Genomic DNA, 23,694 nt, shown 5'->3' on the forward strand with positions numbered 1-23,694 from the left:
AGTTCAAAACAAGAAAAATCTTCTTTAGGATCTCTGGTAATTGCATGGTTCTTCTTCCCATGTGCTTTAGGGCTTTGAAGTCAAAGCCTTCATTTGAACAGTAGTATTCCCTCATTCTCCTTCAAAATGGCAGTTGGCAATCTGTGATTGGTTTTACCTCTGAAATTTGGAGCAACTTGAGGTATTTATTGCTGCAAGTCAGAGTGGGGCTGTCTTCCTTGGAACTTCACATGGAATAAAATGTTCATTATTTTAAAGGAAGGATTTACTTGCTTTCCCAAAGCATGCAGTTTGCTGTCCTCCTAGAGTGTATGTCCTTCTAACATCATCTTCTCTCTGCCCCAGCTTGTCGAACCACTGACACCCAGCGGGGAGGCACCAAACCAGGCTCATCTGAGAATTTTAAAGGAAACAGAATTTAAAAAGGTCAAAGTTTTAGGCTCTGGAGCTTTTGGCACTGTTTATAAGGTAAGATGCACCTTAAGAGAAAAGGGGTGTTTCCCTTCCCATTTCAATCTTACTCCCTTATGCAGAAGCCACCCAAAGAGAGCATGAACTGGGAGCTGTGATCATTGTGATCACTAAGCTAGATTTTATAGCATGTCTGTATTGAATGGTAGAGAGATGACTCAGTCATCATTAGTTGAGTTACAAATTGGGTAACATGGGAGGTTTTACATGATATGTTTCCAAGCCATACTGCTGAACCCGGAGAGCAAAGTTCTCAACTTAAAAACTACCTCAGCCAAATACACGCTGTCGTGTTAGGAAAAAAGCAGTCAGTTCAGTGCTAAGCCATTTTTCTATGTGGTCTGGGGTGTTGGTTTTATACTTGTCAATCTCTTTCATTAGAACTGATTCGGATGTATGGGAGTGTCTACACACCTTCAAGTGTGTAGGTCCACAGGGTTCTTTTTCTCTTGGTGTTTGTTTATCTTCTGTGTTTCTTATTCACCAAGTTCTACTTCTCTGTACTTTTCTTATTCAGGATAAATGCCAATAGTATTGAAATACAGACTTTCATAGAACCATGTATCTCTTTACAAAGCTTTGTATTCTGAAGAAGGCTTCCAGCTATGGCTAGGAACTTTTGAAGCTCAAATCCCATTAACCTCTGAAAATGCACAGAGTACATATATTGTTATATTGCTGAGTACATCAGCAGTGTGTCTTCGCAGTGCCACACTATTCACCTGCTGCCTAAATGGCCTGCTGACACTGTAGATGTAGAGCACTGAACCAGCCTGAAAGAAACCTACTTGCCACTGCTTATATTTGTACAGTATGGATGCCATCTTGTTGTCATGAGAAAATGCCAGTTCTTTCATCCCAGTCTGTATAAATTGGAAGTAGCAAGGTTTTGCACGTACAGTTGCTGTGATGTGCTAATTAATTAGTTTTCCATCCACAGAAGTTTCTCTTTATGCGTCTCTTGGGCATCCCCCCTATAGAGGGATGGAAATGAACATGGTGTTTTTTTCCAAAAAAGATACTAGAGAGGTGACTGAAAGAGAAATACCGCTCCATTAACAGGATTGCTTAACACCCGCAAGACTTTTTTTGCCTATTTTTGTTGCTTGCCATGTCTTCCCATTGCTCAGAATATTTAAGTCCTCTCAGAAGATGTAAAAGGTGTATGTAATTGTGAGAATTAACCTGGTAGATATGAGACTGAGTAACTCTTTCTACTTCTTTTTGGTAGGGACTTTGGATCCCAGAAGGGGAGAAGGTTAAAATTCCTGTGGCTATTAAAGAGTTGAGAGAGGCTACCTCACCAAAAGCCAACAAGGAAATACTCGACGTAAGTTTTCATGTTTGTTTTGTCAAGTTGTCAGTGGTCTGTGAATTTTCCTCTGTAACAACTAAAGGGATTTCGGGATTTTGGGTGGGAAGAAATATTTTGCACCCAAACCTGAATTCTCTATCTAAAGTTCTGGGCTTTGAAGCCCAGTCTGTGAAATGCTTTTGTGTCTCATATGAACCCTGTGCTCGCAGTCCAGATACTGGTGTAGTACTCCTGGGGTAGCACCTATGGAGAGGTCAGGACCATACATTTACAGCTAACTCTGTTTTCTTTACTCTCATGTTTAGGCCTTGAACTGTGTCACATATGTGTCACATACATGTCACATGCAAGGCAGTAAATGCAGGAACTGCATGCTCTTCAGTGATATCAAAGTACTTCCCCTTTTCAAAGTTTCTGTAGTGTATCTTCACGTTATCTTTTCTTTTCCTTTGAATTAGGACACTTAAAAAAAGCTCTTGCTTTTTTTCAGTCCTGTTCATCTTTTAGATTATTTTATTGGTGGAATTCTTTCTAAATTTCAGATGAAAACTAAAAAAAAAAACACAAACCCAGTCAACAGAAGTCAGAGGGATGACTCCAAAATCTCCTCTCAAAACATATTTTGCTACACAACCAACTTTTCAAGGTCATTGAAACTGCAGAGATAATAATGTCCAATTAAAGATGATTTACCTTACAGAAACACGCTAGGTATAGAACAGGCGCAGCAGCTTTAGCTCATATAATCCAGGCGAGCTCTCGCTAGCTTTATTAGGGTAGGGCTAATTCAGAAGATTGTTGTTGAATACCAAGCATACTTGGAGCAGGTTAGAGTGTACCGCAGAGATTTCCAAGATAAACAGTTGAAACAAAGGCCCACTTTAATGTCTTGGGCTACTTAGAGGGACCCGTGACCGCACAATAGCTCCCTTCTGCTCCCTGCGAGGAGGCGGTGGCCTCTTTGACCTTGCACTATCGAATGTGATACCAGTGCCAAGGCTTGGACACTGTCTGAAAGCTGTGTGGCCCGTACACCCACCCCACTCTTCAGCATCCCAGTTCTGGGCCCTCAGGTCAGCCCCACGGGGGCTGTGCGGCAGATGGGCAGTAAGAAGAGCTCCAGCTCTGCAGAGTTCCCGCTCTTCCCTCCCTTCCCCCACTAAAATGAGTACAATATGGATCTGAATCCCAACAGGAAGCAAGGCAAGGAACAGATGCCCTTCGTCATTCTGATGGCTTGGGTTGGAAGCCTAGGGAGATGAGCACGTTTTGGTCTCTGCTTACATCTGAACATCATATAATGGATTTGAAAGGTTCTTTACAAAATACTGCTGCAAATATCTACGTAACTGAACAGCAGATTGTATTCTTGCTTCATCTTTCCTCAAGCTAGCCCACAGAATCAGTGCTCTCTCTGACAGAGGGTTGTTTTTCAGTGACCTGCTCACATCCTGCGGTAGGTTGAGGAGCAGTTGTCCAATTCTACTGGTGATCATCTTTAACCTCGCTGCCTGGAGGCCACTTTCATCCAAAACAAGGATACCAAACACAGAATTAGCACCTCAGGAGAAGCTGCATTACACCATGTTTTGCTTAGGCTGGCAAGTCAAACAGTAGTACCAAGGCCAGAAAGTATTGCTTAAGAATTGGGGTTGCTTATTTCTTGAACGTCATTGCTTTAATAACTTTGTTTAATAATAGTTCTTACCAGCTACACAACTATGTGACATCTGTAGAAAGCTTATTAGATGATGAGTAAAGTGCTATGGTATTTCTTCTCTTAAGCTCTTAGAGCAGATTTGCTCCTTTCCATGCCACAACAATCTCTTCACTATGATTTTAGACACTGGGAGGCTGCTAGGTTAATACTAAATCATCAAGGGATGATTAGTTGGTGTCTCTCCAGATGCTGAGTTAAGATGCATGGAAAAGTTCTCATTTATTTCTCATTGTGTTGGTTTTCAATCAGATGGCTTAAAAAATGTCTAAATGTGACATATTGTAAATCAGACCCAAAATCAGTTAAAAAATCCAAACAACTTCAGCTGTAATTTTTTCCCCAGTTGGAATCCATTCTTTGAGCTGGCACTTGACAGTGGATGTCAATATAAATACACAACTCAATTACCAATCCATAAGTAGTTTTTGCACACAAGAAAATGTGAAGTTGTGCTTTTCACCTCGTGGCCATGTTAAAGGATGTGTTCAGTGTGTTTGAAATGTACTTCACCAGCCTCTGAAGGAGCATCTCCCTTCCTACAGAGGAGCAAAGGGAAAGGTCACCTTAGCTCAGTACCTGAGCTGCGTAGGGTGAACCCAGGCTTGACAGAAGTTTTTCACATATTTATGAAGCTCAGACCCAAAATTCCAGTTGACCAAAGGGTTTATTATGCTTGGGCTCCCACATTATAAGTACATTCCTGGTATAATTTACATGGCTAAATGGGACTGAAACAGCTTTTCCAACTGGGGACAACATTTTCACCACATGTACTCAAGCCTCTAAAGAGGTAAACTGATTATTAGCCTATTTGGTTTGACATCAACTGAAGAACATCATGATCAAGAAGAACATGGTCTCTTAAGAAGTCAAACCATCAGTCACATCCTAGATGACAACTCTTGACTTTCTGGGTTAGCACAAACCTTGACAGAAGGGCAAAAGTCTCAAAATACTCATGTCCAGACAGGTTGGTCAAAAGATCTGTAGAGGAGAAAAAGCATTATGACACATGTTCACAAGATGTGTTGCCATTGCAATTGGGTGCTTAAAGTGATGAAATCCCATCAGTTTCCAGGTGATGTTCAATTAATTCTGCCTAGGTCTGCCAGTTTTGTCCCCAGGATTTTGTGTCCTTGGTGTAACAGAAGTGGGAGCCTGGCTCTTCTGTGGCAACTCAGTGATGCTTCAGTTCAAAATCTGGACCTTCCACTGAGTAGAAAAAACTCGATCCACAGAGAGGGAAATACAAGTATTTTATATGTGATATGAAGCACAGAGTCTGCATTTAGTATTTTAACAACTTCTTGAATGACCAACTCATTTTAAACTCTCTCCAAATATGTGTCATGCCAAAGGGAGTGTTTCACATTGCTTTTTTTGCTTTCTTCTCAGGAAGCTTATGTGATGGCTAGTGTTGACAATCCTCATGTATGCCGCTTGTTGGGAATCTGCCTCACGTCCACCGTGCAGCTCATCACACAACTGATGCCTTATGGTTGCCTCCTTGATTACATCCGAGAGCACAAGGACAACATCGGCTCCCAGTACCTTCTCAACTGGTGTGTGCAGATCGCAAAGGTAAGTGGACCAGCATACCTCCATATCAGCTAAAACTCATGCTATAACACAGATCTGACAGCACATAATGTATTTATTTACTTAACTGTCTCTGTAAATCTTTCTATTTCATCACGTGGTTTGTAGATACCTTATATGTGACAGTGAGTGGTTGCTTTGTCTAAAACAATCTACTGTTTTCAAGCTGCTGAGCAAACCTTAACTATTCTTCAAAACGCTCCTAGACAGTGTAATATTATCACCAACAGATTTATGTCCAAACCAAACACCCCATAGTGTGATTAAACAGTGCTGCGGCAGGGAGTAGAATTTGGCAATTCCCGTACCAAAATGCTGACTCCATCACTGGATTTCCTTGGGCTGTGGCACGAGGCAAACAGTGTTGAGGCGCTTTCTTGTGTGCCTCAGAGAATTTCAGGCTGAAATCTCTGAGGCCTGAGGATCAAAACTGCTGATTAATAAATACCAGCTCCATTCTAGCAGAGGCTGGCTGTGACCAAAAGACATTCAAGTATATCAGGGCTGTTCTGTCATTTATATGCACTGAGTTGGTGCCTGTAATCTAATTACAGTGCCGATAGTGCCAAATAAAGGACTAATTATTACACTTGGCACTGTTTGCCAAAGAGGAGAGCAGCAAAGGAGGCTGAAGTACAGCCTCTTGCACTTAGGAGCAACATGCTGTGTTTGGAAGGTGATTAGCTGTTTGCAAGCATGGAAGAATAGAGCAAAGTCAGCACAAAAAATAGGTTCAGTTTGTTGGAGATTCGTTGTATAAGATGGCAGTATCCGCAAAGCCCGGCTGATTTAATGCTCCTCATTTCAGGAATGCCAGTCTGCAAGCTAACCACACACTTACAGCCTTATCGGTCCCTTGAGACCTTGTATACATCCCAGGCTTGCCTGGCTGTGGTTTGCTTTCAGGAAACATGCTGAGGACCTCAGAAATGTGTCCACCAAAAGTACACAGAGCATTTTTCATCTCGGTGTGTGCACTTCTTTACAGCATGCTCCACAGCAAGTGAATTTTCATTTATGCATCAACCTGGGATGTGAACTGCCTCTTTCTGACTCTTTTGCTCTCTTGTTTTAAATCAATTACTGCTCTGTCCTGGATTCATTCCCTTTGGAGGATGAGCGGGAGGCCACATTTCCCTCCTCCTCCTTGTTAATTTTTAAGGTGGCAAACTCAGTCCCCAGACTGATCATCGAGGCATCGCTTGCCCAAAAGGTTGCCATTCACAATTGTTAGCATCTGTTTCACTCTTTTTCATGTCGGTTCAACATTTGCCCATAGCAACCTCTACCCTCTCCAGAGATGCCTGACCTTCAACATACTCCTTTGTGCTGCTCTTCACTGAAGTTCTCCTCAAAGCACTCGTAAATCCTGTGTTTGGCTTTTTCCCACCAATGCATCTGGTGTTACTGCTCTGATAAAGTCGTGCCAGATTTTTGGACATTCTCTGACTCTTTAAAAGTGTACTTTCAGAGGGGGGAAAAGATTGAAGCCAATGTATTTATGTCTGGTAACGAACCAGCAGGAGGCAAGTTCCCTGGGAAGCTTATTCTCGTTTTGTTTTCACAGCTTTGAAATAAGTTTGCTTTGTATCTTTTACAAACATCATCTTTCACTGAGGTATGGAGTCCTGTCTTTCAGATGAGATGTTATGACAGAGCATAGGCACTCCATGTGCAGAAGCACTGTGAAGTAACTCTTTGAACACATTAGTCTCATGCTTAATGATGAAAAATGACTTAAACCCCAGGCCTGCACACAATTAACTATCTGCTGAACATTCTAGATAAGCAGTTCGGTGTCTTCGGTGTATGGTTATGTGCGTGCACAAGCCTTTTAGCCATCAGCGTCTTGAAAAACTTGGTTTGAAACTGGTATTCTGCCTTTCAGCAGCTTTGCCTCATAATAAGTCTGCAGCAAGATGTGTTTAGCAGAAACTTTTTTATCCTACTAGGGCTAGATTATGTGATTATTATTTCTTTCTTAAGACAGTTTTCTGTCGGCAGCTCAAGATGTTTTGTTTCCAGAGCTCTGCTTGCTGAAGAACTATCTGTGTAATGAAATGCATGCTCGTAGTGGCATTGCTCCAGGTTGTTTGGGTGGTTTGTTTTGGCAACATCAGCAGCGCATGGGTGAAGTTCTGCTGAGGGACTCGGGTGGAGGATTCGATGGTGGTCCAGGTTAGCAGTGGGTTTAGGAAGGGGGGGAGGCTGGAAGGGAATTATTCCCTCCAGTGCTCTGTCATCTCATCAACATGATCATTTTGCTGTTAACTTTGTAGGTTACAAGTACTTTTTTATTAATTTCCTCTTCATAAAAATACAAGCACCAGCAAAAGCCTATGGACTGGGAATAATTGTGGTTAGATCTTGCAGGAAACTTAGAAATCATGAACTTTTTGATTCCATGCACCAAAAGACTGGTGTTGAAGGAAAGGGGAATAATCTCTGTGGTCAGAAACGCAGCTGATTTATGCTTTAGAAGTCAAACCGGCACAGTTAGTTGTATTCTTCCTAGGGAGGCAGCTGCATCAAAAAAGCACATATGCCATGGGAAACCCAGTTTAATCATGGGAGGCAGTGAAACTGCCTTTTCAAAGAAGTACGTGCCTTTTCAAAGAGGCATCTGTAAACAGATACAACTCTGAGCTCAGCCATAGAGCGAAATTGTTTACTGTTTTTCCCCTTTTTCTCACATTTGCAGTGGGATACCTCATTGTTAGCAGGGAGAAGGTAGAGTATGCCACAGTAAGGCACAATATCTGCAGCTTTGAATGAATAATGTCTAAATACTCTCTGTAGGATTGGTCTACGTGCATGTGGAAAGTGATAGTTGAACTCTGTATTATACTCTCCTGAAGTCACTTGGGTTGCACAAGTGCAGCTGCAAGAAGTGTTATTTGAAAGTCCTGTGAGGAATCTCATCCCCTGCTATATATATACCTGCTACTGTCTCTTTTTTTCTTCATCAATTCACCGGTGTGTGGACCTACAAAAAACGTTCCTGGAGGGTAATAGTTATTTCTCAGTGTAACTGTCCTCACCCTGCAATAAGCATCACATAAATTGAAACAGGAAGCCTTCTTCTGAAGGTGGGATAGATTACCACATGTCCATGGTGGTGCTCTCACTTGTTTGCACATGCCAGTGGCATCCTAGGGTGCATTAGAATGAGTGTGGTTAGCAGGTCAAGAGAGGTTCTCCTCCCCCTCTACTCTGCCTTGGTGAGGCTGCATCTGGATGATTGTGTCCAGTTCTGGGCCCCTCAGTTCAAGAAAGACAGGGAATTGCTTGAAAGAGTCCAGCACAGAGCCACAGAGGTGATTAAGGGAGTGGAACATCTCCCTTATGAGGAGAGGCTGAGGGGTCTCTTGAGCTTGGAGAAGAGGAGACTGAGGGGTGACCTCATCAATGTTTACAAATATGTAAAGGGTGAGTGTCAGGATGATGGAGCTAGGTTTTTTCAGTGATGTCCAGTGATAGGACAAGGGGCAGTGGGTGTAAACTGGAGCATAGGAGGTTCCATGTGAACATCAGGAAAAATTTCTTTACTGTGAGAGTGACAGCACTGGAACGGGTTGCCCAGGGGGGTTGTGGAGTCTCCTATGTTGGAGATATTCAAGGCCCGCCTGGACAAGTTCCTGTGTGATGTACTCTAGGTTACCCTGCTCTTGCAGGAGGGTTGGACTAGATGATCTTTTGAGGTCCATTCCAACCCTTGGGATTCTGTGATCCAAACCCAAAGCATGTGATGCCCACCAACAGTTTGTTGTATTGCAGGGAATGAACTATTTGGAGGAGCGTCGCCTGGTGCACCGTGACCTTGCTGCCAGGAACGTCCTTGTTAAGACTCCTCAACACGTGAAAATCACAGACTTTGGGCTGGCAAAGCTGCTCGGTGCTGACGAGAAGGAGTATCACGCCGAGGGAGGCAAGGTAAAGCGCATCGGAGAATGAGCCGCTGCTGTGCGTTCGTCGGTGTTTGTGCTTGTGCGCAAGCCTTGAACATAGAGGGGGGGAAAGAAAGTGTGTTTTTCAAAGCACTCAGCTGCCATCTCAGCATGCTGCCTTTGAAGCCTGAGGAAGTCCTCTGAAATCAGCCGAAGCAGTGTCAGGCCAGTGGGACTGCAGTGGGAGCAGAGGTAGCAGAGCAGCGAATGCGTTTGAAATTCCCACCCAGAATGTCGGGGAAAAAGCAAGATTATTAAAAAAACATTAAAGAGGAGGAAAAAAGAAAAAAAAAGCATGGCTGAATTCATCAGTGTAGCCAACACCAATAATGCTGTGCAGTTTAGGAAGAGAAAGGGAATACTGTGTATTTATAGCAGAAGAAAGACCTGTCAGACTTGGTTCAACACGCCTTCGTGTTATACTGCGTGCTGATGGAGGGAATGTGTCCTGCTGAGAAATTAAAGAGAAACTGCTTGCAAATATTGCAGAGACCATAAATGGAAACCATATGAGTGCAGATCAGTCTTTGTCAGGCTCTACAGCCTGAGATTGGATTTGTGTCCTGTTGTGATAGAAGGTTAAAAAAACAGTAATCTGACCATTAAAAGTATCCAAAACTAATTTGTAAGAGAGATTTCTAATATGCCTGATATTTCACACGTTCCCAGGTTCAACATAATAAATGAAAATAATAATAAGACTCAAAAGTTGCCTGCTCTACCACTCAGATAGTTGTGTGTTGTAGTTGGTTGGGTTTTCACTTCTGTAACCAAACTGTAGGTTTACACACCACCTGGTGGCAAATATCCCTCATAAATTTTGGACCGGCCTCTTAAGGCTTGCTTGTGAATTTTCCTAGGTTCCTATTAAATGGATGGCCTTGGAGTCAATTTTACATCGGATTTACACTCATCAAAGCGATGTCTGGAGTTACGGTGAGTCTAAAACCAGTTACAGTAATTGCAAATGGGTTGGAAAATCACAGGATTGGCTAGTGACTCTATGCAGACCTTTTTCATTCCCATTATGAGAAGACTGAGAGATTAAACATGAACAGTGGTCCCAAAACTATTCCACAAAGTAAAAGTTCCATGAAATCACATGCTAGTGAGGTGTAAGATGTTTTGGAGAACATGCTTTCAGATGATGAGTCCTTCCCCTGAAAGGGGCTGCAGGTAGGAGACTGCTTCATTTGCTGAAGTTCTCCGGATGCTTTTCTTCAGCAGCTTCCCATGAAATATAACTTGGCTGACAGGAAAGCCACATAACTAGAGGGAGGACCTAAAAGCAATGGCCACACTGTTGGTCAGTGTCAATTAGTATCACTGCTGTGACCTAAAATGCTTGTGCTGTCTTGGTATTGAAAGGACAAGGCCAAAAGGAGAGGAAAGTAAAAACCTCCTTAGAGAGGTTTATATACCAGTTTTACATTTGGTATAGTTCATCAGCCAGCTTGAAAGAAAAAGGAGCAAAAAGGAAACTTTTCAGAGTATCTTATTACAAAATTTCCATTCCTTGGGCTCTTGTATTCCTGGAAAATACTCAATGCAGATGGTCAGATCCTGTATCCTTTTAGAAGAAGTATGGCCTCTGGTCCTTTCTAATCCATTTATGTATCTTGGCATCCAAAACCTTGTTTTGTATCCTAAGCTACCAGACAATCACAACGGCTACATCACGAGAGTACGTGGTATGTCAGCAGATGACACCGGGGCAGCTGGTGTACACATCTTTCAAAAACTGCTCTTGCTCGTCTCCAGAGAGATTGATTGTTTTTAAACAAAAAGGCAACTTAGATTTTCAAACAAAAAGACAAACTTACTCCAGCCACTTGCTGGGCTGGAGTCAAGAGGCAGTAACCTGCATTTCCTTTCTGTGGGGCTGGGAAGTTGGTGGGATGGTGAATACTGAGATAGTAGCTGAGATTATAAAAAATAAACAGGGGAAGGAGGGGAAAGAGCGGTAGAAACCAAAGCCTTAAAGGGAAGCAGGGTGATTTCAACCTGCTTTATTAATTTGTCTCTCTTTAAAATCATGGTAGACCACGTTTTTCCCTGGGTGGGGCTCTGGCAATGCAGTGCCTCTGTGAGAGCTCTCTCTGCTCACACCTCTCTGCACCCTAGCCAAGCAACCTGGCGCCTGGCAAAGCTTCTCTCATGGTCTTCTCTTCCCCCTTGCAGGTGTGACAGTTTGGGAGCTGATGACATTTGGATCCAAGCCATACGAAGGGATCCCTGCCAGTGAGATCTCCTCTGTCTTGGAGAAGGGCGAGCGTTTGCCCCAGCCCCCCATCTGCACCATTGACGTGTACATGATCATGGTCAAATGTGAGTTTCCGTTTGGGGTTGTGTGTGCTCACCTAAGTTGCATAAGTAGCCCGATTGCCCTCGTTGTGCAGTATTTGTATATGCTGTGTTCTTGGTGATGGCACAGGGTTATGTGATAAGAGTGATGACACCAACGTGTTCCTGTACCTGCAGTGTTAGCTAGGAGTACAGGATATGGTTTCATTAGTCACTGATTCAAACAATTGATGCTGTTTTCACCATTCACACCACTGACCGACAGTCAGTTACTTTAGGCTGATATTGCCAGGCAGTACGATTTAGCATAGCACCACCCACTGTACCTGATACTCTGGTTTTGTATGTCTAGAGAATAGAATCAACACTACCTTCTCCTACAGGCTCCCCCTTAGTTCAGTCATATGCCTCCCCTCCAGAATCACACACATGGATTTATGTACTCCTTCTACTAAAGGAGTGCCGGGAGCACAGACACCACAATGACGGCAGATGCACATGAGGATCTGGACTTCCTCATCCAATTTCTCCCTCATTTCATGAATGAAAATGAGGCCCTTTTTTGGCAGACAGCTGTTGCAGTAAAGTAGCGCAAAAGCTGAGGGGTCTCTGAAGCACTTTTCAGCTATTTTTAGGGCATGTCAAAGGACTTCTGAACCCCAAACCCCTTTTGCACCTCTGTCAGCTGCTAACATGTTAGATTATTATGTGGCTTCCTCTAGGCTATGGCTGCCACATGCCTGCTCCGTATTAAGAGGATGCTGATAAGCAGCCCACTAGGTGGCATAGAAAACCTTCTAACTAGAGGAAAATGTACCTGCTCCTGAAATGGGAGCCACACTACCATGAATACCCCATAGCACAACGCTTGGGGAATCTTGGAGCACACACACATTGCTTTGTTGGGACAGGCACCACACAGGGTAAGCCTGATCCTGTGCTCAGCGAGGCAAGCAGGAATCAGGACCAGAGGTGTGCACCTACCCTGGGAGGTACCCAGTCCCAAAAGCAGTGTTCTAGAAATGCATCTCATCATCCTCAGAGGTGCTGAACCCTACAGACACCTCAGCCCGTTGCCTTTCCTTTGGGCCAGTCCAGATGCAGAAAGGAGGCATTTTTGCAGACACCTCACCAGGTACCTGCAGCTTTTAAAACACAACCAGTGGGGTGTCTCCATCCCCTATCATACCCTTACACTGAATTTAAGTGTGAGCTTAAGGATCAAGGGGTTGAGCCTTCCTTCTGCCACAGGACTCAGCTCCACATTTTTCATTGCTCTTCTCCCTTCATGTCTACAGGCTACAGGGCAGCCCCTGTTGAAGCCATGCCAGTTTGACTGTAGGAATTCAGAAGGCCCATTCATCTCTTATAAGCAGAGAGTATAAACTGAGATGTTCAAAGTTAATCCACAACATTTTTTAAAGAAGCAGAATTTAAACAGATGCAACTCAGAAATTCAGGAATAGGAGATGCTACTTCTGCAACAGGAGCAAACTCCCAAAGGCCCCACTCTTTCTAAAAGCAAGAAGGAATTCTTCCTTCTACCATGGTAAAAAGTCACTGGCGATGATGAGATTTTGTCTCATGCAGTTTTCAAATGGTGTATTATCACTTGTCTTCTCCATTACCGTGGATAGGCTGTTTCTCATGGGTTCTTCAGACATACAAAGCTTGACCTTCATTATTTTTAAACATAAGGAGTTTCTTCATCAGCTCATCTGTTAGTTGACAACAGAAAGTGTGGGTTTCCTAAGTGATATCACATTTAAAACCGCCGCTATCTAGATTAGAAATCTCTTCTAGCATCAATCCACACTAAGCTGTAGGACTTGTTTTTGTTGAAGTCCGTTTGCTAATTGAATGCAGCTTAGATACAGTTAATCTTTCAGAATGTCCCCAGAGAGGATGTTTTGAATTTTAAAAGACATCTGGTACAGAGGGTAGCTTCTGTTTTAGGCTTCCCAGGATTTCACAAAGCCGTGCAGTGACTAGACAGTCAAATCACCGTACCTCTGCAGGGACCCACTGAAGTTAGTTTGCTTCTCCCCTCCCTCAATAGCTTTTTCAAGGCTATTTTGGAGTAATCCAATGCCAAGATATGCATTTTAAATGCTGAAATTCACACCAGTGACTGAACTTTTTATGGTGGTCCCTTCTGGGTAACTCCTTTCTTTGTTCCATCCAGGACACTTCCTTTTGCTGCTACGTTTCGTTCTAAGCTCTGTGTTTTATCACCAAAACCAACCTTATTTGTTGATTGCTCCCCCTGTTGTCCCTCCAGGCTGGATGATTGATGCAGACAGCCGTCCCAAGTTCCGTGAACTGATAGCAGAGTTCTCAAAAATGGCCCGTGACCCTCCACGCTATCTCGTTATACAGGTACTAAACCCAGTGGTAGGAACGTGTCTGATGGGCATTTAATATGGGGCACAAAATCATTAGTAATGCGTCTGAAAACACATAGTAGGGTGGTGAGGCACTGGAATGGGTTGCCCGAGGACATTGTGAATGCTCCATCCCTGGCGGTGTTCAAGGCCAGGTTGGACAGAGCCTTGGGTGACATGGTTTAGTGTGAGGTATCCCTGCCCATGGCAGGGGGGTTGGAACTAGATGATCTTAAGGTCTTTTCCAACCCTAACTGTTCTATGAGTCTGTGATTTATTGCTGCTTTCAAGGTCTTAACACATTTAGCTAGAACCAACCACCAACAGAATTTCAAGACCAGTCACTATTGTCTTAGGACTTGTCCCAATGTAGGACCAGTAACAGTCCATACTGCAGTCCTAAGAGGAGAGCAGTTCGATCCTCTTAAAAATTGCAGCTGTTTCACAGCAGAGATTGCAGGCCCAAATTCCCCTAAACTCTAGGTAAATTTGGATAAACACACAGATCAAGAGTTTGCATCTTGGGCCTCTTGCTAAACTACTTTGTGTCTCAGAGAAGGGAATAATGTGGGCTTGAAGGAAGCCTAACCCTAAACCTCTCTCATGCTGACTTGTCTCACAGGGAGATGATAGGATGCACCTGCCCAGCCCTACGGACTCCAAGTTTTATCGCACCCTTATGGAGGAGGAGGACATGGAAGATATAGTGGATGCTGATGAGTATCTTGTGCCACACCAGGGCTTTTTCAACAGCCCTTCAACATCCCGCACTCCTCTCTTGAGTTCACTGGTATGAAACTCTTCTTCTTTGGAAACATGACAAGCAATCTGAAGAGTGAACTGCTTCTTATAATGTCTGTGTTTTCTTTCTCTCTCTTTTTAAGAGTGCTACTAGCAACAACTCTGCTACAACCTGCATTGACAGGAATGGGGTAAGTGGGATGACCTTTGAAAAAGGAGCAACTTCTATGTGGATCAATTTCTACAAAATAGTGCCTTTAATATGGATTTTCTCTACTTCCAACCTAGCAGGGGCATCCTGTGAGGGAAGACAGCTTTGTCCAGAGGTATAGCTCAGATCCAACAGGCGCTTTCTTGGAGGACAGCATAGATGACGGCTTTCTGCCAGCCCCAGGTGAGTACCTCTCCTGTGTTTCCATCCCATGGCCACTCATTTGCAAGCCATTCAGTTGTGAATGCAATCATTGTCCTTCCTTTTCTGCAGAAAGGAAGCAATCCATATGCTTCCTACCTTTTTTTGCTCAGTAAACAGGAGTGGAAATGTGTGCACATATCCTTTTTCTAGATTTTATCTGGCTGCTTCTGGCCATTTCTCATTTCAGTTCCTTCACCAGCCAGGTTCCTCCTGGTCATCACATGTGCCATCTGGCCGGGGAGTTTGCATGTATAGTTATGTGTCTAAAGCTTCATACTTGGAAAAATATCCTCTAAAACCTAGGTTTCACCCCTTAAACCTTTTTAGCAACGTAAACAGCTTTCTGGCAGTTCAACTGCCTTCAGATGTTGATACACAGAAGGCAGCTCATGGTTACATCGTAGGCGGTTGAAGAGTGAGCCAAAGAGCACCGAGGGAGTTGATGCCGGGTTGTGCATCCGTTGATGCTTTGTGACCTTAAAAAATCCCAACCAGCCCTTCCAAGAATACACCACAGCTACAAAGGGTGAAAGATGCTGCAAGGGATGGCACTGGAGTGAAATGTGTAGTGCCTGTTATCGCCAGTCCAGTATTTTTCTCATCTCTAAGCATTTTTTCTAGGGAAACAGCTCCTGGCAGCTAAGCTCCCAGACTGCAGTTTCAGAACAGTATCTGGGACGTAGCCACCTACACGTCACTAAAATCAGCAGTAGCTATCTCGCTGTGTTGTGGTCCAAGGCATCTTTCTGGGGCTTTGCAAATTGGATTCGTGAAGGTGAACTTCAGGGCAGGATGTGTGGTGCCATGGCATGTCAGTCCCTGTCTTTGGCTCTCTTTTCACTCTGGGAAGTTCAGTTCTAGTGCAAGGCATCCCTATCCATGGCAGGGGGTTTGGAACTATGATGATCTTAAGGTTCTTTCCAACCCTAACTGTTCTATGAGTCTGTCCTTCTGTGAGGTGCTGTGTGCAAAGAGCAAGTGGCAGCTGGGTTGAACCTACACCTCAAGTGATGCAAATGGCTGCATTAGTTATATGCCTTCATTTTCATTCCTTCTTATTTTTATTTTCCTTTTATTCCAGAGTATGTAAACCAGTTGGTGCCCAAGAAAACTTCTGCCTCAGCAGTCCAGAATCCAATCTACAACAACTTCTCTCTCACAGCAAACTCAAAGGTCCCCACGGACTCCAGCTACCAGAATTCACACAGCACAGCTGTGGACAACCCTGAGTATCTCAACACCAACCAGTCTCCGCTGGCCAAGACAGTCTTTGAGACCTCTCCTTACTGGATCCAGGCAGGCAACCACCAAATAAATCTGGACAATCCTGACTACCAGCAGGACTTCTTACCGAAGGAAACCAAACCTAACGGTCTCCTGAAAGTTCCCGCAGCAGAAAACCCAGAGTACTTGAGGGTAGCAGCACCAAAAAGTGAATACATTGAAGCCTCAGCATGACCACAGAGGATTTCTTCTTGCAGTGAGGCAAGCCAGACCCTCGGTGAACTACCTGGCTGCTGCAAGAATAGACGCTTGCTCACAGCGGACAGCAACCGCAATGCATCGAGAAGCACACTTTTCCTTTTCAGCACAAGGGCTGAAACTGTGAGGTCTATTTGATGGTAGTTTGGGTCTTGCCTATTTCCATGTAATAACTGAGGCCCATAACCTGCACTCAGATGGATGTTGTGATGGACTGGGATCTTCCCGGACAAAAGAAACATGGATGCATTCCTTTCATTGTCAGATGGTAGCACGGTGAGAAGCCACTCTGGGATGAACTCGAGAGCTGTACACATTGTACAGTTTTAGATTCCTTTCTACAGCCTGTATTTTTATAAATGTTTCTAAGAGAATTTTTGGATCTTTTACCTGATCAGACGCTTGTGCTGCTGGTCTGCTATGTGGTGCTCAGATCACCAGCAGGAAAACAAACCCTTATGTTTCTAAACAGTTTTCCAATACTCCTAGAACAGAAACAGTTATTCCAAACCACCGGATTTTTTACAAATTGGCTTCATATACTGCCTCTTGGCACAAAGAGGAGAAGTGCACCTGGGGGACATGTGGGAGACTCTGCCCAGGGCCTGTATGGAGTGGATTGCTCCAGGGAAAACTAGCACAAGAAGCGAAACGGCATGACGCATCACTTACTGACCACTACTGCTAAAAACTGCCAGGAGGAAGTCACCTCAGAGTCACGTGTACCTGGATACAAAGTGCTTGCTACTCTGTTTTCTGATGGTCAAACTCAACACATTTGTTTTCTGATCCCTTATGCGGCTGTCAAGTTGTCAAAATGCCTTTCTTCTCCAACAGAACTGTTAAAGATGTTGCCCTAATTGAAAAATGAAGTGTCAAATAATGTTTAACAGACTTTAATTAAATGTCAAGGAAATGCAAATAATGGCAAATTGGAGCGTTCACAAGACAGACTGGAAGAACTACCCTAAATTAAACTTGACTAGGGCAAGAAACACAGGTAGCAAGATGTTTTATTTCCCTTCTTAATGGGGCACAGAGCAGAAGTAATTTTCCCTTGTACATCTGGCAAAGAAGAGGGGTATATCAGTGTTACGCTTCACTCACTTCAAGGCAGAATACTGCCAATTGCTTGGGGCAGAGGCTGGGGCTGGTTGCCTGTCCCTTTGGTGTTACATAGCCTGGCAATCTAGGAGGGGCAGTGGCAGTGAGTTAAGGAAGAATAATCTGGAGTGATGGAAAATATGATCTCCCTCTTCTGAAACACAGGGCTGCCTACTGCTTCTTTAAAATACCCAGCATCATCTTCTGTTGCCAGTGTGGAACAGGCAGGCGAGGCAAGGCTGTGATTTTATCTTGACTGTATAAATCGATCACAGCAGCAAAAGCAGCTACTCCTTCCAGGGGCCTGTGACACAGAGCTTCAAATTCTTCCATCATTAACATTTCTTATGAATGTAGGATGAGTAAAGTGCTTAACGTGTGAATTTAGTCAGTAATTTAGGTGCATGCCACCAGCATTGGCAGTACTATTTTAATCAGACCACTAGATCACAAAGCAAATGCACATTTGGTGATTTTGCTATAAAGGCCCTTAACTAGTTGAACATTGGCAGCTTGCTTGAGGGTAGCATAAGCAGCTAAGTTGAAGAGGATATGTAGCCTATAAAGTAGCTAGAAATAGATTTATGCCACTACCATGTTCTGAATACATCAGGATGTGTTTCAGTTTAAGTATTGCATCTGGAGTCCAGGATCAAGCGGAAAATGTTCAGAACATCGTTTTTACAGATTTATTGAGGAAAGAAGGAGAGCTGTCATGTGAAATGACCCCTTTTATAAGTAACATGTTGTAAAATGCATTAGTATCTTGTGTGTGTGCAGTAGCTCATTGGCCATGCTGTAGCTAAAGCAGTATATCGGGTCAAAATCCAAAGATTTTCCTCTTTGGTACATGCGTGTCACTGTGACCGAGACCCAGGCACTGCAGTGTGGGGAATGCAGTGTTTGGCTTTGATTATGACTGACTTGCATTTAAAACATTAACCAGAATTTAGTTCCCACGTCCAATTAGTGGCAGATTTCTCCCTGCATTCCTGAGAGCAGATTTGTTGTGTTGCTCTCACAAGCGTGCAACATGTACGCACAGGCAGCGCCGCTTTCCTCCACCCACCGCCCCGGGAGGAATGTACATAAACCCAAAAAAAGATCTCAACAGAAATCACAGATCCTTTTCAGTTTGCTAAATCTGTTGTTAAACCTCCAAGCAGAACACTGGAAAAGTCATGGTGTGCGTGTTCTCCTGAGGAATCTTTCTGACACCATTGCACAAAGGAATTTATTGATGTTTTGTTTTGATCTGTTAGCTAAAACAAGAAAGCCACTAAAAAGTAGCAGTATGTATCGCCAGCATTATGTAGCATAAAAATGATTGAATATAGGTTAATATGCTTGGCCTTTTAAAACAATTTAGGAGGGATTCAGTAGCAACTCCTTGATAGAAGCAAGGAGATACATCTAAAAATCAAGCAATGTAAGTTTGAAAGAGCATTGCTTTTTGAATGTGTTTGTTTAATGAAAAAGTAGGAAAGAGGATGTAGGACCACAAACTCTTGATGTGAATATACAGATTCCAGGGAGAACTTGCAGGGCCAGATGCAGCGGCACTGGAAGCAGGTGGGACTGGGCAGCTGTGTGGCTATTGCAGGAGGCACTGGTGATGTCCGTAGGGTAACAGACATTAGCAATGTACCAAATGATTTCCATAGAGATGATAAAAAGGAGAAGGATCAATAAGCAGCTGAAATGGTCTGGTTTTCCCACGGCAGCTCATTGAGTATTGAACAGCAAGGTGCATCCTGAGAATTATGGGTGCTCATAAAGGTGAACATGTTTAGGCAGCATAACTCAGCATCCAGAAATAACCTGAAAGTTCTGCCATTGTCTCTCAGGAGGTTTGGGGTAGAAAATGCTGATTTTTTTAAAGTGCAACTAAATAGAAAAATATAGGAGGCCACAGCTGCTTGTATGAGCCGACAGAGTCTTGTCAATCCAGGAAATTAAAACTTCCCTTTTTACTGTATTTCTCAAGCAAGGCAAAATAAAACCGCTCGCAAGTTAGGGCTTAGCATCTCTTGATCATAAAGCAGCAGTTAACATGCAACTGCTTTTGCAATAATAAGACTTAATAACTGCTAAGTATATGAAAATGTAAGTTGAGTTGGGAGGCTTCATCTTACTTTGATTTTTTCCAGTGATTTGTGTACTTGACTTCATCTGGGCCTTGGGTGCTGCAAAGGGAGTTGGCTTGGGAAATTTCCTTCATGCTGCAATTGATCTTGTCAGGTAAATTCATCCAGGAGGCTGGGGGCTTGCTCTTGTTTCCAGCTGGCAGGAAACAATGCAGTGAGTTTTCTATTGAGAACAGTTGGAACTAGATAGCAGTTGATGCCCTGTCCCACCAGCATCACCGTCAGATGGCCATGTGAAGCCCCAGCATTAGAAAATACAGTCCAGTGGTGTATTTGAAAGGAAGGGTTTGTGTAGGGAGAGTAATGCCAGGGAAGGGGTGCAGCCAGGCAGACCGTACCCAAAGCAGCTATCAAATTGTCCAGGGACATTACTAATGCCAGTGACTGTTCCTGCAGGTATGGGTGGGAATAGACACGCGGTTCCTGTCCCTGCTACCAGCTTGAAGCCCTCTTGCAGAGGTTTCCTGTGTGAAACCAATGTACATGGCACTTGTACTATGGGGTGAATCTCTCCTCTTCCCTGGGAGATGCAGTTAGGCGTATAATGATGTCACAGGACCCCAAACAGGTCCCATCACAAGGTGTCTGGGGTGTCCTCTGTCTGTCTGAGGGTGCTCCAGGGTGCCAAGGAGAAACTTTGCATTTCCAGACAAGCGCTCATTTTTCACATTCAGAGTTCAACATCTTCTGTTAGCACCACCGCTGCCTCTCCAGATCAGCGGTTCTGGTGTACTCTGGCTTTTGTTTCCACCCTGCGATTCTCTGTGAGAAAACATCTGAATCAGGACAAAGTATGAAAATGTACCTGTGTCCTCCTTCCTGATGGAAACTGTATACTCGTGGAATGTCAAGCTCTGTGTATAACACTTAGCAAGGATGCTTTGTAATGTTTTATCACCACTGGTTCAAATTTTTATATTGGGATCCCATTTTCTAGCTTTCTTTTTGTAAGTGTTACCTCTTTGTTCTGACATACAACTTCTAAGGAGCCTTTTTAAAATAACTCAAAAAAATAGACAAAAAAACCTCCGCAAAACATGACACCTTCAAGTAGCTTGCCAAATGGGCTGCATTAGGACCAAAGATGTAACGTCTTGTTTTGTTGCTTTAAAGGAATAGGGTATTGATCACCACTTCCACAGCCTCTCATTACAGGGAAAAGCTGTACAGATCTCCACTCTTTGTTGGGGCTTGGCCAGACCTCCAAGAGGGCTTGACAGGAGGATGAGGCCTGTCCATAGAAAGACCAAACCAAATATGAGGACCAGTTATCACTTCAGGGCCAGATCTACAACCTCTACTCCATTTTGATTTATTTTCTACTCAACGCAACAGCTAAACAGGGGCACAGTCAAGAAAAAATGAAACAAATACATGATGTTTTGGCTTGGTATCGGGAAAAGATACAATTATGTGAAGATGAGACATGATGAGATAACTGCTTTTAATGTGAGGAAGTGTGTAGGCAGGCAGTGAGACTTTAAACTGATAGCAGTTTTGGTTATGTATTACTTTAATTACATGGGGGAGTTGAAATCATGGCACTTCCATGACATGCTTTGCTTCCTGCCACACATCCTGCCTCCGTTTGACATTGTGTGTTTTGGCAGATCACCTGTAGTACCATGGCCATGCAGACTGAGAGCTGCGGGTCGGTCGGAGGTACTGTATGCAACCATGCAGGGAGAGAAGAGTGCAGTGATACCACAGTTACTGGTGAAGCAAACCCTCAGTAGCATCCAAAAAAGGGCTTTCAGAGAGAAAACTGATAGTTTGAGAATTAGCTGGCAAAAGACATGCCACTTACTGCACCTCTGAAGACAGCCAGCCTTTGGCCAAGACTCAGGGCTGGTGCTCCTCCAACTTTGCTCTTGTCTGCTTAGATGGTGCGGACAGGACTGCATGCATGACAGTATGGGCCATATGGTCCCTCTGTACCTCTTGCCTTGAAGCAATAGATTTTTCTGATTAATAAGGTGAAAACAAGAAATCAAACTTGTCACTAACAACTGGACTGGTGGAAGGTGTCATTCTGATGTAGCTGGTACGGTACATAGGTTCCACTCACGCTGGAATTCATCCAGCCCCTTCTTCTTACCTCTCACAAGCCAGCTGCAGAGAGCTCGTTTGCAACCACCATCAATGTAATCCTCATCTTTTATAAAAGGGAATAAGTAAAGTAGGTGTCTGCAATGGTAGGAGGCTTGACTCCCATACCTAGGTTGCTTTTTTAATCCTACATTCCTAATATCATTCCCCTTGAATTTAATGGGATGTTTAACTTGATTACACTGAGAGTATAAAACAAGGCTAATGTTGAGTGATTTTTGAAAATCCCTCGCAATAATCAGAGATCCTATGGATCCATTGCCCTTTTTAGGCTGCTTTGTATTGATGCAATCAACCGAGTATAAGGTATAATGTCTTGGTTTTAATAAACTGTCAAGCAATATATCCACAGATACAGACGGTACCCTCGCAGCATTGTAAAGTTACTCATCTATGAAAGCACTATTTGTACAATAAGAAACTCTTTTGACTTTTGTATGGTTTAATGGTTTATACTGTTGATCAAAGATTGTTTGTATATTGAGCGATAAAAATGAGGTGTATATTATTCTTTTTAATTGTTTTTAATTTTTTGAGAACTTTTATTGTAATATACTGTTGTATGTGGGGGGAGGAAAAATCAGTGGCTAGCTTGTAGGGTTTGTAGCCAGAGAAGAACTCGCGTTAAGGGTTCTTTATTGATGGGCTTAGATTTTAACTCCTTTTCTGATGAAAGTTGTCACGTTGGGGATTTATCCAGGGCTTAGTGAAGCTAATCACAGGACCCTTTCCTCTCTCTGAGGCTCTTTGACTCTCTGCATGCACAGTGCCCGAGTTTCATAATGTGAGCAATAATAAAGCCAACACTTGTGATCATTGGAAGTGCAATATGAAAGCCCAGGTGCTGCTTATAGGGGCGCTAATAAAAGCTGCTCTTTTGAATTGCATGGCAGGTTCTCATTTCACCTTCATGATAATAGCAGAAGCAGAGTCAAAGCAATCCATCAAAAGCTCACCCGTGTGATATGTGGCATATGAGCCATATTGTTGGCTCAATATAAGTAACATACATTGGTTGTGTTCTGGGGCTCCCTTGTAAGGAAAGGCAAACAAAGTCTTGACCAGAGTCACACTGGTGACTTAAATGGTATTATACTAGGCAGAATAAGGAATTCTGTTAGCAAAGCTGGTCAAATGAAACTCCAGCATCCCCTGAGCATTGGCACGTAATTACCCAACTGGTGGAACATGTAGCACACAAAGGTTAAAGGAATTAGAGGGTCCTCAACAGAGCATCTGGGTTGACAAGACAGTAAAGAAGAGAGGAGCTGGAACTGTCAGTACACATACAGCCTGGATAGTCCCTGGTGTCACAATTAGTAAATTAAATCATTTTTGTCTTCATAAATGAACTTTGTACACAGGAAAAAAAAAAAAGCCACTACAGCACCTTTCTCATTTTCATCTTTCCATCCAGTCCCTTCAAATACATAGGCTGCATGTTTTACCAGCTCAACCTATTTTATGCAGAAATGATGTAGTCTTAATCTTCATATTACTGGTTCTCAGAAATGTCTAATGCGTATTACTGCATGATATTTTTATTTTAATAAAAGTAATTAAATAAACCTTTGCTTTTGGGGCATTTTTTTTTCTCCCCCTTAGTCATCAGCTAGCTTGAGAAAATTAGTAAGTAGCTCTGTAAATTAGTACTGATATTATGAAGAATAATAATTAATATTGAGAAGGAAACTGAAATATCTGTTGTACATCCATACACCTCCTGGTGCAAAAGAAGACGGCCAAAAAACGCCAAGGCTGCAGTTCAAACCCCCCTGTTTGCCTGCACAGGATATGGTAGGTTCAGATAAGATAAAGAAAATTGCTATTTAAAGATAGGAGAGGAATACAAGTCTCTTCCAGTGCTTTGTCATTATTAGCAGCAGTGCTAAGTGAGCCTCACCCTGCAGCACTTAACCCAGGAAAACAACAGAGCCAGCCCTTAATCTGTAATAA

The 23,694-nt window shown here is 43.2% G+C and overlaps 1 protein-coding gene across 3 annotated transcripts in view; it reads left to right on the forward strand.

Annotated features, from left to right (window-relative positions):
• Positions 1-23,306, forward strand: part of EGFR (epidermal growth factor receptor) — a 178,284-nt gene extending 154,978 nt beyond the window's left edge. For 2 of the 3 annotated variants that reach the window (XM_062625376.1, XM_062625379.1), the window contains exons 18-28: positions 346-468; positions 1,703-1,801; positions 4,902-5,087; positions 8,883-9,038; positions 9,913-9,988; positions 11,234-11,380; positions 13,638-13,735; positions 14,363-14,530; positions 14,625-14,672; positions 14,770-14,875; positions 15,978-23,306. In XM_062625376.1, the coding sequence (XP_062481360.1) occupies positions 346-468; positions 1,703-1,801; positions 4,902-5,087; positions 8,883-9,038; positions 9,913-9,988; positions 11,234-11,380; positions 13,638-13,735; positions 14,363-14,530; positions 14,625-14,672; positions 14,770-14,875; positions 15,978-16,354 (1,584 nt within the window). In that variant the 3' untranslated portion in view covers positions 16,355-23,306. The remainder of the gene's footprint in view (positions 1-345; positions 469-1,702; positions 1,802-4,901; positions 5,088-8,882; positions 9,039-9,912; positions 9,989-11,233; positions 11,381-13,637; positions 13,736-14,362; positions 14,531-14,624; positions 14,673-14,769; positions 14,876-15,977) is intronic. The other variant, XM_062625377.1, reaches the window with a different exon arrangement.
• The last annotated feature ends 388 nt before the right edge of the window (positions 23,307-23,694 follow it).

This window comes from Pezoporus occidentalis, unplaced genomic scaffold (assembly GCF_034315485.1).
Source record: "Pezoporus occidentalis ecotype Australia unplaced genomic scaffold, CSIRO_AGI_Poc_V1 ctg28, whole genome shotgun sequence".
Taxonomy (NCBI): domain Eukaryota; kingdom Metazoa; phylum Chordata; class Aves; order Psittaciformes; family Psittacidae; genus Pezoporus; species Pezoporus occidentalis.